This window comes from Somniosus microcephalus, unplaced genomic scaffold (genome assembly GCF_052327205.1).
Source record: "Somniosus microcephalus isolate GS21.2 unplaced genomic scaffold, FLI_Smic_1.0 unresolved_chr1, whole genome shotgun sequence".
Lineage (NCBI taxonomy): Eukaryota > Metazoa > Chordata > Chondrichthyes > Squaliformes > Somniosidae > Somniosus > Somniosus microcephalus.
Window position 1 is genome coordinate 107,026,248 of NW_028225179.1, and position 18,315 is coordinate 107,044,562.

General features: G+C 55.9%; 1 protein-coding gene across 1 annotated transcript in view; it reads right to left on the bottom strand.

The window, feature by feature from the left end:
* LOC147095693 (IgGFc-binding protein-like) overlaps positions 1 to 15,951 on the bottom strand; it is a 77,530-nt gene extending 61,579 nt beyond the window's left edge. The window contains exon 1 of the mRNA XM_085973693.1: positions 15,774 to 15,951. Coding sequence (XP_085829819.1) covers positions 15,774 to 15,870 — 97 coding nt within the window. The 5' untranslated portion in view covers positions 15,871 to 15,951. The remainder of the gene's footprint in view (positions 1 to 15,773) is intronic.
* Between the last annotated feature and the right edge of the window lie 2,364 nt (positions 15,952 to 18,315).

Sequence of the window (18,315 nt, forward strand, 5' to 3'; positions counted from 1 at the left end):
GAGAGTGGAGAGGTGTGGAGAGTGGAGAGGGACGGAGAGTGGAGAGGGGCGGAGAGTGGAGAGGGGCGGAGAGTGGAGAGGGACGGAGAGTGGAGAGGGACGGAGAGTGGAGAGGGGTGGAGAGTGGAGAGGGGTGGAGAGTGGAGAGGGGCGGAGAGTGGAGAGGGGCGGAGAGCGGAGAGGGGCGGAGAGCGGAGAGGGACGGAGAGTGAAGAGGGACGGAGAGTGGAGAGGGGTGGAGAGTGGAGAGGGGTGGAGAGTGGAGAGGGACGGAGAGTGGAGGGGGACGGAGAGTGGAGAGGGGAGGAGAGTGGAGAGGGACGGAGAGTGGAGAGGGACGGAGAGTGGAGAGGGACGGAGAGTGGAGAGGGGCGGAGAGTGGAGAGGGGCGGAGAGTGGAGAGGGACGGAGAGTGGAGAGGGACGGAGAGTGGAGAGGGACGGAGAGTGGAGAGGGACGGAGAGTGGAGAGGGACGGAGAGTGGAGAGGGGCGGAGAGTGGAGATGGACGGAGAGTGGAGGGGGACGGAGAGTGGAGAGGGACGGGAGAGTGGAGCGGGGCGGAGAGTGGAGAGGGACGGAGAGTGGAGAGGGGCGGAGAGTGGGAGAGGGAGGAGAGTGGAGAGGGGCGGAGAGTGGAGAGGGGCGGAGAGGGGTGGAGAGCGGAGAGGTTGTGGAGAGTGGAGGGGGTGGAGAGTCGGAGAGGGACGGAGAGTGGAGAGGGGCGGGAGAGGTGGAGAGTGACGGAGAGTGGAGAGGGGCGGAGAGTGGAGAGGGGACGGAGAGTGGAGAGGGACGGAGAGTGGAGAGGGACGGAGAGAGAGGGACGGAGAGTGGAGGGGGCGGAGAGTGGAGGGGACGGAGAGTGGAGAGGGGCGGGGAGTGGAGAGGGGCGGAGAGTGGAGAGTGACGGAGAGTGGAGAGGGGGCGGAGAGTGGAGAGGGACGGAGAGTGGAGAGGGACGGAGAGTGGAGAGGGACGGAGAGTGGAGAGGGACGGAGAGTGGAGAGGGGCGGAGGAGTGGAGAGGGGTGGAGAGTGGAGAGGGACGGAGAGTGGAGAGGGACGGAGAGTGGAGAGGGACGGAGAGTGGAGAGGGGCGGAGAGTGGAGGGGGACGGAGAGTGGAGAGGGACGGAGAGTGGAGAGGGGACGGAGAGTGGAGTGGACGGAGAGTGGAGAGGGTTGGAGAGTGGAGAGGGGCGGAGAGTGGAGAGGGACGGAGAGTGGAGGGGGACGGAGAGTGGAGAGGGGAAGGAGAGTGGAGAGGGACGGAGAGTGGAGAGGGACGGAGAGTGGAGAGGGACGGAGAGTGGAGAGGGGTGAGAGTGGAGAGGGGTGGAGAGTGGAGAGGGGTGGAGAGTGGAGAGTGGTGGAGAGTGGAGAGGGGTGGAGAGTGGAGAGGGACGGAGAGTGGAGAGGGGCGGAGAGTGGAGAGGGGCGGAGAGTGGAGAGGGGCGGAGAGTGGAGAGGGGCGGAGAGTGGAGAGGGACGGAGAGTGGAGAGGGACGGAGAGTGGAGAGGGACGGAGAGTGGAGAGGGGTGGAGAGTGGAGAGGGGTGGAGAGTGGAGAGGGGTGGAGAGTGGAGAGGGACGGAGAGTGGAGAGGGGCGGAGAGTGGAGAGGGGCGGAGAGTGGAGAGGGGCGGAGAGTGGAGAGGGACGGAGAGTGGAGAGGGGTGGAGAGTGGAGAGGGGTGGAGAGTGGAGAGGGGCGGAGAGTGGAGAGGGGCGGAGAGCGGAGAGGGACGGAGAGCGGAGAGGGGCGGAGAGCGGAGAGGGACGGAGAGCGAAGAGGGACGGAGAGTGGAGAGGGGCGGAGAGTGGAGAGGGGCGGAGAGTGGAGAGGGGCGGAGAGTGGAGAGGGACGGAGAGTGGAGAGGGACGGAGAGTGGAGAGGGACGGAGAGGGGTGGAGAGTGGAGAGGTGTGGAGAGTGGAGAGGGACGGAGAGTGGAGAGGGGCGGAGAGTGGAGAGGGGCGGAGAGTGGAGAGGGACGGAGAGTGGAGAGGGACGGAGAGTGGAGAGGGGCGGAGAGTGGAGAGGGACGGAGAGTGAAGAGGGACGGAGAGTGGAGAGGGGTGGAGAGTGGAGAGGGGTGGAGAGTGGAGAGGGGTGGAGAGTGGAGAGGGACGGAGAGTGGAGGGGGACGGAGAGTGGAGAGGGGAGGAGAGTGGAGAGGGACGGAGAGTGGAGAGGGACGGAGAGTGGAGAGGGACGGAGAGTGGAGAGGGGCGGAGAGTGGAGAGGGGCGGAGAGTGGAGAGGGACGGAGAGTGGAGAGGGACGGAGAGTGGAGAGGGACGGAGAGTGGAGAGGGACGGAGAGTGGAGAGGGGCGGAGTGTGGAGAGGGGCGGAGAGTGGAGATGGACGGAGAGTGGAGGGGGACGGAGAGTGGAGAGGGACGGAGAGTGGAGAGGGGCGGAGAGTGGAGAGGGACGGAGAGTGGAGAGGGGCGGAGAGTGGAGAGGGGCGGAGAGTGGAGAGGGGCGGAGAGTGGAGAGGGGCGGAGAGGGGTGGAGAGCGGAGAGGTGTGGAGAGTGGAGGGGGTGGAGAGTGGAGAGGGACGGAGAGTGGAGAGGGGCGGAGAGTGGAGAGTGACGGAGAGTGGAGAGGGGCGGAGAGTGGAGAGGGACGGAGAGTGGAGAGGGACGGAGAGTGGAGAGGGACGGAGAGTGGAGAGGGACGGAGAGTGGAGAGGGGCGGAGAGTGGAGGGGGACGGAGAGTGGAGAGGGGCGGGGAGTGGAGAGGGGCGGAGAGTGGAGAGTGACGGAGAGTGGAGAGGGGCGGAGAGTGGAGAGGGACGGAGAGTGGAGAGGGACGGAGAGTGGAGAGGGACGGAGAGTGGAGAGGGACGGAGAGTGGAGAGGGGCGGAGAGTGGAGGGGGACGGAGAGGGGAGATGGGCGGAGAGTGGAGAGGGGCGGGGAGTGGAGAGGGGCGGGGAGTGGAGAGGGGCGGAGAGTGGAGAGTGACGGAGAGTGGAGAGGGGCGGAGAGTGGAGAGGGACGGAGAGTGGAGAGGGACGGAGAGTGGAGAGGGACGGAGAGTGGAGAGGGACGGAGAGTGGAGAGGGGCGGAGAGTGGAGGGGGACGGAGAGGGGAGGGGGACGGAGAGTGGAGCCGGACGGAGAGTGGAGCCGGACGGAGAGTGGAGAGGGACGGAGAGTGGAGAGGGACGGAGAGTGGAGAGGGGCGGAGAGTGGAGAGGGGCGGAGAGTGGAGAGGGACGGAGAGTGGAGAGGGGTGGAGAGTGGAGAGTGGTGGAGAGTGGAGAGGGGTGGAGAGTGGAGAGGGACGGAGAGTGGAGAGGGGCGGAGAGTGGAGAGGGGCGGAGAGTGGAGAGGGGCGGAGAGTGGAGAGGGACGGAGAGTGGAGAGGGACGGAGAGTGGAGAGGGACGGAGAGTGGAGAGGGACGGAGAGTGGAGAGGGGTGGAGAGTGGAGAGGGGTGGAGAGTGGAGAGGGGTGGAGAGTGGAGAGGGACGGAGAGTGGAGAGGGGCGGAGAGTGGAGAGGGGCGGAGAGTGGAGAGGGGCGGAGAGTGGAGAGGGACGGAGAGTGGAGAGGGACGGAGAGTGGAGAGGGGTGGAGAGTGGAGAGGGGTGGAGAGTGGAGAGGGGCGGAGAGTGGAGAGGGACGGAGAGCGGAGAGGGGCGGAGAGCGGAGAGGGACGGAGAGCGAAGAGGGACGGAGAGTGGAGAGGGGCGGAGAGTGGAGAGGGGCGGAGAGTGGAGAGGGGCGGAGAGTGGAGAGGGGCGGAGAGTGGAGAGGGACGGAGAGTGGAGAGGGACGGAGAGTGGAGAGGGACGGAGAGGGGTGGAGAGTGGAGAGGTGTGGAGAGTGGAGAGGGACGGAGAGTGGAGAGGGGCGGAGAGTGGAGAGGGGCGGAGAGTGGAGAGGGGCGGAGAGTGGAGAGGGACGGAGAGTGGAGAGGGACGGAGAGTGGAGAGGGGTGGAGAGTGGAGAGGGGTGGAGAGTGGAGAGGGGCGGAGAGTGGAGAGGGGCGGAGAGCGGAGAGGGGCGGAGAGTGGAGAGGGACGGAGAGTGCAGAGGGACGGAGAGTGGAGAGGGGTGGAGAGTGGAGAGGGGTGGAGAGTGGAGAGGGACGGAGAGTGGAGGGGGACGGAGAGTGGAGAGGGGAGGAGAGTGGAGAGGGACGGAGAGTGGAGAGGGACGGAGAGTGGAGAGGGACGGAGAGTGGAGAGGGGCGGAGAGTGGAGAGGGGCGGAGAGTGGAGAGGGACGGAGAGTGGAGAGGGACGGAGAGTGGAGAGGGACGGAGAGTGGAGAGGGACGGAGAGTGGAGAGGGGCGGAGAGTGGAGAGGGGCGGAGAGTGGAGATGGACGGAGAGTGGAGGGGGACGGAGAGTGGAGAGGGACGGAGAGTGGAGAGGGGCGGAGAGTGGAGAGGGACGGAGAGTGGAGAGGGGCGGAGAGTGGAGAGGGGCGGAGAGTGGAGAGGGGCGGAGAGTGGAGAGGGGCGGAGAGGGGTGGAGAGTGGAGAGGTGTGGAGAGTGGAGGGGGTGGAGAGTGGAGAGGGACGGAGAGTGGAGAGGGGCGGAGAGTGGAGAGTGACGGAGAGTGGAGAGGGGCGGAGAGTGGAGAGGGACGGAGAGTGGAGAGGGACGGAGAGTGGAGAGGGACGGAGAGTGGAGAGGGACGGATAGTGGAGAGGGGCGGAGAGTGGAGGGGGACGGAGAGTGGAGAGGGGCGGGGAGTGGAGAGGGGCGGAGAGTGGAGAGTGACGGAGAGTGGAGAGTGACGGAGAGTGGAGAGGGGCGGAGAGTGGAGAGGGACGGAGAGTGGAGAGGGACGGAGAGTGGAGAGGGACGGAGAGTGGAGAGGGGCGGAGAGTGGAGGGGGACGGAGAGGGGAGATGGGCGGAGAGTGGAGAGGGGCGGGGAGTGGAGAGGGGCGGAGAGTGGAGAGTGACGGAGAGTGGAGAGGGGCGGAGAGTGGAGAGGGACGGAGAGTGGAGAGGGACGGAGAGTGGAGAGGGACGGAGAGTGGAGAGGGACGGAGAGTGGAGAGGGGCGGAGAGTGGAGGGGGACGGAGAGGGGAGGGGGACGGAGAGTGGAGCCGGACGGAGAGTGGAGCCGGACGGAGAGTGGAGAGGGACGGAGAGTGGAGAGGGACGGAGAGTGGAGAGGGGCGGAGAGTGGAGAGGGGCGGAGAGTGGAGAGGGACGGAGAGTGGAGAGGGGCGGAGAGTGGAGAGGGGCGGAGAGTGGAGAGGGACGGAGAGTGGAGAGGGACGGAGAGTGGAGAGGGGCGGAGAGTGGAGAGGGACGGAGAGTGGAGAGGGACGGAGAGTGGAGAGGGACGGAGAGTGGAGGGGGACGGAGAGTGGAGCCGGACGGAGAGTGGAGCCGGACGGAGAGTGGAGAGGGACGGAGAGTGGAGAGGGACGGAGAGTGGAAGGGGTGGAGAGTGGAGAGGGGTGGAGAGTGGAGAGGGACGGAGACTGGAGAGGGTCGGAGAGTGGAGAGGGGCGGAGAGTGGAGAGGGGCGGAGAGTGGAGAGGGGCGGAGAGAGGAGAGTGGAGAGGGACGGAGAGTGAAGAGGGACGGAGAGTGGAGAGGGGCGGAGAGTGGAGAGGGGTGGAGAGTGGAGAGGGGTGGAGAGTGGAGAGGGGCGGAGAGTGGAGAGGGGCGGAGAGTGGAGAGGGACGGAGAGTGGAGAGGGGCGGAGAGTGGAGAGGGACGGAGAGTGGAGGGGACGGAGAGTGGAGAGGGACGGAGAGTGGAGAGGGACGGAGAGTGTAGAGGGACGGAGAGTGGAGAGGGGTGGAGAGTGGAGAGGTGTGGAGAGTGGAGAGGGACGGAGAGTGGAGAGGGACGGAGAGTGGAGAGTGGAGAGGGACGGAGAGTGGAGAGGGGCGGAGAGTGGAGAGTGGAGAGGGACGGAGAGTGAAGAGGGACGGAGAGTGGAGAGGGGTGGAGAGTGGAGAGGGGTGGAGAGTGGAGAGGGGTGGAGAGTGGAGAGGGACGGAGAGTGGAGAGGGACGGAGAGTGGAGAGGGGCGGAGAGTGGAGAGGGACGGAGAGTGGAGAGGGACGGAGAGTGGAGAGGGGCGGAGAGTGGAGGGGGACGGAGAGTGGAGGGGGACGGAGAGTGGAGCCGGACGGAAAGTGGAGCCGGACGGAGAGTGGAGAGGGACGGAGAGTGGAGAGGGGTGGAGAGTGGAGAGGGACGGAGAGTGGAGAAGGACGGAGAGTGGAGAGGGGCGGAGAGTGGAGAGGGGCGGAGAGTGGAGAGGGGCGGAGAGTGGTGAGGTATGGACAGTGGTGAGGTATGGACAGTGGTGAGGTATGGGCAGTGGTGAGGTATGGACAGTGGTGAGGCATCGACAGTGGTGAGGCATGGACAGTGGTGAGGTATGGACAGTGGTGAGGTATGGACAGTGGTGAGGTATGGACAGTGGTGAGGTATGGACAGTGGTGAGGTATGGACAGTGGTGAGGAATGGACAGTGGTGAGGTATGGACAGTGGTGAGGTATGGGCAGTGGTGAGGTATGGACAGTGGTGAGGTATGTTCAGTGGTGAGGTATGGGCAGGGGTGAGGTATGGACAGTGGAGATGTATGGACAGTGGTGAGGTATGTTCAGTGGTGAGGAATGGACAGTGGAGAGGTATGGACAGTGGTGAGGTATCGACAGTGGTGAGGATTGACAGTGGTGAGGTATGGACAGTGGTGAGGTATGGACAGTGGTGAGTGATGGACAGTGGTGAGGTCTGGACAGTGGTGAGTGATGGACAGTGGTGAGGTATGGACAGTGGTGAGGTATCGACAGTGGTGAGGTATCGACAGTGGTGAGGTATCGACAGTGGTGAGGTATCGACAGTGGTGAGGTGTGGAGAGGTATGGACAGTGGTGAGGTATCGACAGTGGTGAGGTGTGGAGAGGTATGGACAGTGGTGAGGTATCGACAGTGGTGAGGTATCGACAGTGGTGAGGTGTGGAGAGGTATGGACAGTGGTGAGGTATCGACAGTGGGGAGGATTGACAGTGGTGAGGTATGGACAGTGGTGAGGTATGGACAGTGGTGAGTGATGGACAGTGGTGAGGTCTGGACAGTGGTGAGTGATGGACAGTGGTGAGGTATGGACAGTGGTGAGGTATGGACAGTGGTGAGGTATGGACAGTGGTGAGGTATCGACAGTGGTGAGGTATCGACAGTGGTGAGGTATCGACAGTGGTGAGGTATCGACAGTGGTGAGGTATGGGCAGTGGTGAGGTGTGGAGAGGTATGGACAGTGGTGAGGTATGGACAGTGGGGAGGATTGACAGCGGTGAGGGATGGACAGTGGTGAGGTATCGACAGTGGTGAGGTGTGGAGAGGTATGGACAGTGGTGAGGTATGGACAGTGGGGAGGATTGACAGCGGTGAGGGATGGACAGTGGTGAGTGATGGACAGTGGTGAGGGATGGACAGTGGTGAGGTATGGACAGTGGTGAGTGATGGACAGTGGTGAGGGATGGACAGTGGTGAGGGATGGACAGTGGTGAGGTATGGACAGTGGTGAGGTATGGACAGTGGTGAGTGGACAGTGGGGAGGAATGGACAGTGGTGAGTGATGGACAGTAGTGAGTGATGGACTGTGGTGGGGTATGGACAGTGGTGAGGTATGGACAGTGGAGAGGCATAGACAGTGGTGAGGAATGGAAAGTGGTGAGGAATGGAAAGTGGAGATGTGTGGACAGTGGTGAGGTGTGTTCAGTGGTGAGGTATGGGCAGTGGTGAGGTATGGGCAGTGGTGAGGTATGGGCAGTGGTGAGGTATGGACAGTGGAGAGGTATGGACAGTGGAGAGGTATGGACAGTGGAGAGGTATGGACAGTGGAGAGGTATGGACAGTGGAGAGGTATGGACAGTGGAGAGGTATGGACAGTGGAGAGGTATGGACAGTGGAGAGGTATGGACAGTGGAGAGGTATGGACAGTGGAGAGGTATGGACAGTGGAGAGGTATCGACAGTGGGGAGGATTGACAGTGGTGAGGTATGGACAGTGGTGAGGGATGGACAGTGGTGAGGGATGGACAGTGGTGAGGTATGGACAGTGGTGAGGGATGGACAGTGGTGAGGGATGGACAGTGGTGAGGGATGGACAGTGGTGAGGTATGGACAGTGGTGAGGTATGGACAGTGGTGAGGTATGGACAGTGGTGAGTGGACAGTGGGGAGGAATGGACAGTGGTGAGTGATGGACTGTGGTGAGGTATGGACAGTGGTGAGGTATGGACAGTGGGGAGGAATGGACAGTGGTGAGGAATGGAAAGTGGAGATGTGTGGACAGTGGTGAGGTATGTTCAGTGGTGAGGTATGGGCAGTGGTGAGGTATGGACAGTGGAGAGGTATGGACAGTGGTGAGGTATGGACAGTGGTGAGGTATGGACAGTGGTGAGGTATCGACAGTGGTGAGGTATCGACAGTGGGGAGGATTGACAGTGGTGAGGTATGGACAGTGGTGAGTGATGGACAGTGGTGAGTGATGGACAGTGGTGAGGTATGGACAGTGGTGAGGTATGGACAGTGGTGAGGTATGGACTGTGGTGAGGTATGGACAGTGGTGAGGTATGGACAGTGGTGAGGTATGGACAGTGGTGAGTGGACAGTGGGGAGGAATGGACAGTGGTGAGTGATGGACAGTGGTGAGTGATGGACAGTAGTGAGTGATGGACAGTGGTGAGGGATGGACAGTGGTGAGGGATGGACAGTGGTGAGGTATGGACAGTGGTGAGTGGACAGTGGGGAGGAATGGACAGTGGTGAGTGATGGACAGTAGTGAGTGATGGACAGTGGTGAGGGATGGACAGTGGTGAGGTATGGACAGTGGTGAGGTATGGACAGTGGTGAGTGGACAGTGGGGAGGAATGGACAGTGGTGAGTGATGGACAGTAGTGAGTGATGGACTGTGGTGAGGTATGGACAGTGGAGAGGTATGGGCAGTGGTGAGTGGACAGTGGGGAGGAATGGACAGTGGTGAGTGATGGACAGTAGTGAGTGATGGACTGTAGTGAGTGATGGACTGTGGTGAGGTATGGACAGTGGTGAGGTATGGACAGTGGAGAGGTATGGGCAGTTTTGAAATCTTTTCTTCATTCATGGGATGTGGGCATTGCTGGCAAGGCCAGCATTTATTGCCCATCCCTAGTTGCCCTTGAGAAGGTGGCGGTGAGCCGCCTTCTTGAACTGTTGCAGTCCGTGTTGTGTAGTTACTCCCACAGTGCTGTTAGGGAGGGAGCTCCAGGGTTTTGACCTAGCGAAGATGAAGGAATGGCCGATATGGTTCCAAATCAGGATGGTGTGTGACTTGGACGGAAATTTGGAAGTGATGGTCTTCCCATGCGCTTGCTGCCCTTGTCCTTCTAGGTGGTGAAGGTCGCGGGTTTGGGGGGTGCTGTCGAAGACAAGTATCAGCAGTGCTGAGATAAGAGCTCTGTTGAGATGCGGGCAGTGGTGATGTATAGACCGTGCTGAGTTTGAGGAAGTTGTGAGGTATGGGCAGAGCTGTGGTATGGACAGTGGTGAGGTATGGGCAGTGGTGAGGTATGGACAATGGTGAGGTATGGGTAGTGCTGTGGTATGGGCATTGGTGAAGTATGGACAGTGGTGAGGTATGGACTGTGGTGAGGAATGAGCAGTGGTGAGGTATGGGCAGTGGTGAGGTATGGACAATGGTGAGGTATGGGTAGTGCTGTGGTATGGGCATTGGTGAAGTATGGACAGTGGTGAGGTATGGACTGTGGTGAGGTATGAACAGTGGTGAGGGATGGACAGTGGTGAGGGATGGATCGTGTTGAGGTATGGGCTGTGGGAAGGTATGGGCTGTGGGAAGGTATGGGCTGTGGTGAGGTGTGGACAATGGGGATGGATGGACAGTGGTGAGGGATGGACAGTGATGAAGTATGGACTGTGGTGAGGTATGGACAGTGGTGAGGTATGGGCAGTGGGGATGGATGGACAGTGGTGAGGTATGGGCAGTGGGGATGGATGGACAGTGGTGAGGGATGGACAGTGGTGAGGGATGGACAGTGGTGAGGAATGGGCAGCGGTGAGGAATGGGCAGTGGTGGGGAATGGGCAGTGGTGAGAGATTGACAGTGGTGAGGAATGGGCTGTGGTGAGGTATGGACAGTGGTGAGGTATGGACAGTGGTGAGGTATGGGCAGTGGGGATGGATGGACAGTGGTGAGGTATGGGCAGTGGGGATGGATGGACAGTGGTGAGGGATGGACAGTGGTGAGGGATGGACAGTGGTGAGGAATGGGCAGCGGTGAGGAATGGGCAGTGGTGGGGAATGGGCAGTGGTGAAGTATGGACAGTGGTGAGAGATTGACAGTGGTGAGGAATGGGCTGTGGTGAGGTATGGACAGTGGTGAGGTATGGACAGTGGTGAGGTATGGGCAGTGCTGTGGAATTGACAGCAGTGAGGTATGGGCAGTGGTGATGTATGGACTGTATTGAGGTATGGGCAGTGGTGAAGTATGGACAGTGGTGAGTTATGGACAGTGGTGAGTTATGGACAGTGGTGAGGTATGGGCAGTGCTGTGGAATTGACAGTAGTGAGGTATGGGCAGTGGTGATGTATGGACTGTAGTGAGGTATGGGCAGTGGTGAGTTATTGACAGTGGTGAGGTATGGACAGTGGTGAGTTATGGATAGTGGTGAGGTATGGATAGTGGTGAGGTACGGACAGTGGTGAGTTATGGATAGTGGTGAGGTATGGATAGTGGTGAGGTATGGACAGTGGTGAGGTATGGGCAGTTTTGAAATCTTTTCTTCATTCATGGGATGTGGACATCGCTGGCAATGCCAGCATTTATTGCCCATCCCTAGTTGCCCTTGAGAAGGTGGTGGTGAGCTGCCTTCTTGAACGGCTGCAGTCCGTGTGGTGAAGGTACTCCCACAGTGCTGTTAGGGAGGGAGTTCCAGGGTTTTGACCCAGCGACGATGAAGGATCGGCGATATGCTTTCAAATAAGGATGGTGTGTGCCTTGGAGGGGTATTTGGAGGTGATGGTGTTATCATGCGCTTGCTGCCCTTGTCCTTCTAGATGGCGAATGTTACAGGTTCGTGGGGTTCTGTCGAAGACAAGTATCTGCAGTGCTGAGATAAGAGCTCTGTTGAGATGCGGGCAGTGGTGATGTATAGACCGTGGTGAACTTGAGGAAGTTGTGAGGTATGGGCAGTGCTGTGGTATGGGTAGTGTAGAGTTCCAAGCAGTGATGAGTTACGGGCAGTGGTGATGTGTGGACAGAGGTGAGTTTGAGGAAGTTGTAAGGTATGGGCAGTGGTGGGGTATGGATAGTGGTGAGGTATGGGCAGCGGAGAGATATGCGAAGTTGTGAGGTATGGGCAGCGGTGAGTTTGAGGAGGCTGTGAGATATTGGCAGCGGTGAGATGTTGGCAGTGTTGAGGTAAGGACAGTGGGGATGTATGGACAGTGGTGAGATATTGGCAGTGGTGAGGTATGGACAGTGGTGAGGTATGGACAGTGTTGAGGGATGGACAGTGGAGAGCTATGGACAGTGGTGAGGTATGGACAGTGGTGAGATATTGGCAGTGGTGAGGTAGGGACAGTGGTGAGGTAGGGACAGTGGCGAGGTCTGGACAGTGCAGAGCTATGGACAGTGGTGAGGTATGGACAGTGGTGAGGTAGGGACAGTGGCGAGGTCTGGACAGTGCAGAGCTATGGACAGTGGTGAGGTATGGACAGTGGTGAGGTAGGGACAGTGGCGAGGTCTGGACAGTGCAGAGCTATGGACAGTGGTGCGGTATGGACAGTGGTGAGGTATGGACAGTGTTGAGGGATGGACAGTGGAGAGCTATGGACAGTGGTGAGGTATGGACAGTGGTGAGGTATGGGCAGTGGTGAGGTATGGGCAGTGGTGAGGTATGGGCAGTGGTGAGGAAATGACAGTGGTGAGGTATGGACTGTGGAAAGGTATGGACTATGGTGAGGTATGGACTATGGTGAGGTATGGACAGTGGTGAGGGATGGACAGTGGTGAGGGATGGACTGTGGTGAGGTATGGAGAGTGGGGATGTATGGACAGTGGTGTGGTACGGACTGTGGAGAGGTACGGACAGTGGTGATGTATGGGCGGTGGGGAGATATAGACTGTGGTGAGGTATGGACAGTGGGGATGTATGGACAGTGGTGAGGGCTAGACAGTGGTGAGGTACGGATTGTGGAGAGGTACGGGCGGTGGGGAGGTATGGGCGGTGGGGAGGTATGGGCGGTGGGGAGGTATGGGCGGTGGGGAGGTATGGGCGGTGGGGAGGTATGGGCGGTGGGGAGGTATGGGCGGTGGGGAGGTATGGGCTGTGGGGAGGTATGGACAGTGGGGATGGATGGACAGTGGTGAGGGATGGACTGTGGTGAGGGGTGGACAGTGGTGAGTTATGGACAGTGGAGAGGTATGGGCAGTTTTAAAATCTTTTCTTCATTCAAGGGATGTGGGCATCGCTGGCAAGGCCAGCATTTATTGCCCATCCCTAGTTGCCCTTGAGAAGGTGGTGGTGAGACACCTTCTTGAACCACTGTAGTCCGTGTTGTGAAGGTACTCCCACAGTGCTGTTAGTGAGGGAGTTCCAGGGTTTTGACCCAGCGACAATGAAGGAATGGCCGATATGCCTCCATATCAAAATGATGTGAGGCTTGGAGGGGAATTTGGAGGTGATGGTGTTCCCATGCACTTGCTGCCCTTGTCCTTCTAGGTGGTGAAGGTCGCGGGTTTGGGGGGCGCTGTCGAAGAAAAGTATCTGCAGTGCTGAGATAAGAGCTCTGTTGAGATGCGGGCAGTGGTGATGTATAGACCGTGCTGAGTTTGAGGAAGTTGTGAGGTGTGGGCAGAGCTGTGGTATGGGCAGTGAAGAGTTACGGGCAATGGTGAGGCAGGGGCAGTGGTGAGGTATGGACAGAGGTGAGTTTGAAGAGGTTGTGAGGTATGGGCAGTGGTGAGGTATGGACATTGATGAGTTATGGGCAGTGGTGAGGTATGGACAGAGGTGAGTTTGAAGAAGTTATAAGGTATGGGCAGTGGTGGGGTATGGATAGTGGAGTGGTATGGGCAGCGGAGAGATATGCGCCGTGGTGATGAATGGGCAGTGGAGAGTTTTAGGATGCTGTGAGATATGGACAGTGGTGAGATATGGACAGTGGTGAGTTACGGACAGTGGTGAGGTATGGGCAGTGGTGAGGTATGGGCAGTGGTGAGGTATGGACAGTGTAGAGATATGGGCAGTGGAGAGTTTGAGGATGTTGTGTGATATGGACAGTGGTGAGGTATGGGCAGTGGTGAGGTATGGGCAGTGGTGAGGTATGGGCAGTGGTGAGGTATGGGCAGTGGTTAGGTATGGGCAGTGGTGAGGTATGGGCAGTGGTGAGGTACGGGCAGTGGTGAGGTACGGGCAGTGGTGAGGTATGGGCAGTGGTGAGGTATGGGCAGTGGTGAGGTATGGGCAGTGGTTAGGTATGGGCAGTGGTGAGATATGGACAATGGTGAGATATGGGCTGTGGTGAGGTATGGGCATTGGTGAGGGATGTACAGTGGAGCGGTATGGACATTGGTGAGGTATGGATAGTGGTGAGTTTGAAGACATTGTGAGATATGGACAGTGGTGAGATACGGGCAGTGGTGAGGTTGAAGAAGTTGTGAGGTATGAGCAGTTGTGAGATAGAGGTATTGGTGAAATATGGACATTAGTGAGGTATGGGCAATGGTGAGGTATGGACAATGTTGAGGTATGGACAGTGGAGACTTATGGAAAGTGGTGAGGTATGGACAGTGGTGCGCTGTGGACAGTGGTGAGGTATGGACAGTGGAGACTTATGGGCAATGGTGAGGTATGGACAGTGGTGCGGTATGGGTGGTGGCGAGGTATCAATTTCAGCAAAATTTAAAACCGTAAATCAGTAGATATGTGAAGAGAAAAATATTGGTGAAGTCAAGCGTAGGTCCCTTGCAGTGAGAATCAGGAGAATTTATAATGGGGAACAAAGAAATGCCAGACCAATTAAATACATACTTTGGTTCTGTCTTCACAGAGATGTCGGGGAACATAGGGTCTAATGAGAGGCAGGAACTGAATGAAATCAGTATTTGTAGGGAAATGGTGTTCGGGGAAATGACAGGATTGAAGGCCGATAAATCCACAGGGCTTGATAATCTACATCCGAGGGTACTTAAGGAAGTGGCCCAAGAAATAGTAGATGCATTGCTGGTCATCTTCCAAAATTCTATAGGCTCTGGAAATGTCCCCATGGATTGGAGGGTAGCTAATGTAACCCCACTATTTAAAAAGGTGGTAGAGAGAAAACGGGGAATTATAGACCGGTAATCCTGACATCAGTAGTGGGGAAGATGCTAGAGTCCATTATAAAAGATGTAATAGCAGAGCACTTGGAAAACAGTGACAGGATCGGAGAAAGTCACCATAGATTTACATGTATATAATAGCAAAATACTGCGGATGCTGGAAATCTGAAATAACAACAGAAAATGCTGGAAATACTCAGCAGGTCAGGCAGCAACTCTGTTTCTCTCTCCACAGATGCTGCCTGGCCTGCTGAGTATTTCCGGCATTTTCTGTTGTTATAGATTTACATGTATTTGGTCGCCTTATCTGAGGAAAGATGTTCTTGCCAGGAGGGAGTGCAGCGAAGATTCACCAGACTGATACCTGGGATGGGAGGAATGACGTATGAAGAGAGATTGGGTCGATTAGGCTTGTATTCGCTGGAGTTCAGAAGAATGAGAGGGGATCTCATCGAAACTTATAAAATTCTAACAGGGCTAGACAGACTAGATGCAGGAAGGATGTTTCTGATGGCCGGGGAGTCCAGAACCAGGGGTCATAGTCTAAAGATAAGGGGTAAGCCATTTAGGACAGAGATGAAGAGGAATTTCTTCACCCAGAGAGTGGTGAACCTGTGGAATTCTCTACCACAGAAGGCAGTTGAGGCCAATTCATTAAATATATTCAAGAAGGAGTTAGATATATTTCTTAAGGCTAAAGGGATCAAGGGATATGGGGAGAAAGCAGGGCTAGGGTGCTGAATTTGGATGATCAGCCATGATCTCATTAAATGGAGGAACAGGCTCGAGGGGCCGAATGGCCTACTCCTGCTCCTATCTTCTATGTTTCTATGTTTCTATGTAGTGCAATTTAATATTTGGTGTTCCAATGTTAAAACACTTCTACCTGTATCAAACCCAGTGACAGGCGAGGATCAGACCCCGACGATGTGAGTTCTAAGGCCTATTTAACCCGTTCATCTTTAAAGGGTTCTGGCCTCGGTTGAATTACTGCTTTTTCATACATCCCCATTAATGGGGTTGATGCCTGATAATGCAAAGAGTAAATTGCAGGGTTATATTACCATACGTGTCCTAACTCGCACCAAGTCACATTCGCCCATCTCCCCTGACTCCCGTTTATGCAGAGCCTCGATTTTAAAATTCTCATCCTTGTTTTCAAATCCCTCCATGGCCTCGCTCCTTCAGCCCCACAGCCCCCCGAGATATCTGCGCTCCTCTAATTCTGCCCTCTTGAGCCTCCCTGATTATAATTGCTCAACCTTTGGCGGCCGTGTCTTCTGTTGCCTAGGCCCAAGCTCTTGAATTCCCTGCCTAAACCTCTCCGCCTCTCTACCTCTCTATCCTCCTTTTAAGACGCTCCTTAAAACCTATCTCTTTGACCAAACTTTATTAACGTTATTAACACTGAACAGAGAAGATATTTAAAGTAAATTGAGTTGAGATCTGTCCTCACCGTTGTGGCCGATCACCGAGTAAAAGAGCAAGATGTACAAACACTTCACGGGCCCAGGAACATCCATTTCCACCAGTGCCTCTGATCCTCTGAACATCCAGCCCAATTAAACCCTTATTTATAATGCGTGCTATCAGAAATAGTCAGCAATACACTGTAAGGAACATCTGTTTCTGCCAGGCTGGAAGAAAAGGGACATTAGTATTATGATCTATCCAGTTATATCGAACGGAGGCGAAATGGCACATGGGCGGGGGAAGCAAAACAGGCAGAATCGTATTAGCCGCTCATTATACCGCACGCCCCATATTCGGTTCTCTGGAGTCGATGGGACTGAACGTCGGGCTGAGCCTGTTTTGCGTCCCGCTCATGTCCAATTTCACCTGCCTGAATTCTAAATGTTCACCTGTGCTATTCAGGATCTAAACGGCTTTTGGAACTCGAAACAGCGTGAAACTGACACAAAATGCAAGTTGATTGTGACTTGGCGATTTCGGGTTAGTTCATCTTAAGTATTTCTGTGAAGATTTAAAGGCACGGAGGCCAATAGATCAAGCAGAGGTCACAGTATTCGAATTGTCGACCCTTCTTTCCAATTTCCCATTCGAAAACAGCGACCCGTGCAAGAACATGGGCACCGATACTAGTGTAGTGGAGTAAGATTGCTGAATTGGTGAAACATCTATTCTAAGCTGCTGGCCTCATATTCAATTCTAATCTCATCACATTCTCAGTTAACATCACATCGTTTTTACAGCACAGTAACAGGCCATTCGGCCCAACTGGTCTATGCCGGTGTTTATGCTCCACTCCAGCCTCCTCCCACCCCTCCTCATCTCGCCCCATTAGTATACCTTTCTGTTCCTTTCTCCCTCATGTGTTTATCCAGCTCCCCCTTAAATGCATCTATGCTCCTTGCCTCAGCCATTCCCTGTGGCAGCTAGTTCCACATTCCCACCACTCTTATGGTTAAAGAGATTTCTCCTGAATTCCCTATTGGACTTGTCAATGACTATCTTATATTTCTGGCGCCTAGTTCTGATCTCCCCCACAAGTGGAAACATCTGCTCTAAGTCTACCCTATCAAACCCTTTCATAATTTTAAAGGCCTCTATCAGGTCACCCCTCAGCCTTCTCTTTTCTAGAGAAAAGAGCCCCAGCCTGCTCGATCTTTCTTGACAATTATAAGCTCTCAGTTCTGATATAATTCTTGTAAATCTTTTTTGCACCTTCAATCAGTGCCTCTATATCCTTTTTATAATATGGAGACCAGAACTGTTCACAGTGCTTCAAGTGCGGTCTAACCAAGGTATATGGGGACCTGAACTGTGCACAGTGCTCCAAGTATGGTCTAACCAAGGTATATGGAGACCAGAACTGTGCACAGTGCTCCAAGTGTGGTCTAACCAAGGTATATGGAGACCAGAACTGTACACAGTGCTCCAAGTGCAGTCTAACCAAGGTATATGGAGACCAGAACTGTGCACAGTGCTCCAAGTGTGGTCTAACCAAGGTATATGGAGACCAGAACTGTGCACAGTGCTCCAAGTGCGGTCTAACCAGGGTATATGGAGACCAGAACTGTGCACAGTGCTCCAAGTGTGGTCTAACCAAGGTATATGGAGACCAGAACTGTGCACAATACTCCAAGTGCAGTCTAACCAAGGTATATGGAGACCAGAACTGTGCACAGTACTCCAAGTGTGGTCTAACCAAGGTATATGGAGACCAATACTGTGCACAGTGCTCCAAGTGCGGTCTAACCAGGGTATATGGAGACCAGAACTGTGCACAGTGCTCCAAGTGTGGTCTAACCAGGGTATATGGAGACCAGAACTGTGCACAGTGCTCCAAGTGCGGTCTAACCAAGGTATATGGAGACCAGAACTGTGCACAGTGCTCCAAGTGTGGACTAACCAAGGTTCGATACAAGTTTAACATAACTTCTCTGCTTTTCAATTCTCTCTAGAAATGAACCCCAGTGCTTTGTTTGCTTTGTGTATGGCCTTATTAACCTGTGTCGCTACTTTTAATGATTTGTGTATCAGTACCCCCGAGCCCTCTGCTCCTCTACCCCATTTAGACATTTATTTTCCAAGAGGTATGTGGCCTCCTTACTCCTACCAACATGAACCACCTTACACTTACCTATATTAAAGTTTATTTGACAATTACACGCCCATTCTGCAAGTTTATTACTGTCTTACACATCCCCCTATAATATATATTTATAGACTTGGAAATATGTGCGTGTGTGTAAAGGTTGAAATTGTGTTCCAAGTTGAATTACTTACCTGTTCTAATTTTAACAAATGAAAGGATGTACAAAAACGGCACTCATCTGCACAGCTCTTCACAAACTCACAAACGTTTGATGCATTCTGCTCCTCCAGCAGTGAGTGCGATATGGTCGTTATTTTGAATCAGAAATTCTGTCTCGCGCTCCAACACAAACGTCAGTGCATCTCCCAGAGACAGGACATCCTCCTTCCTCCGTGTCTCACAAGCCGGCGGTTTATATATCCTATTTTCTCTTTGATCT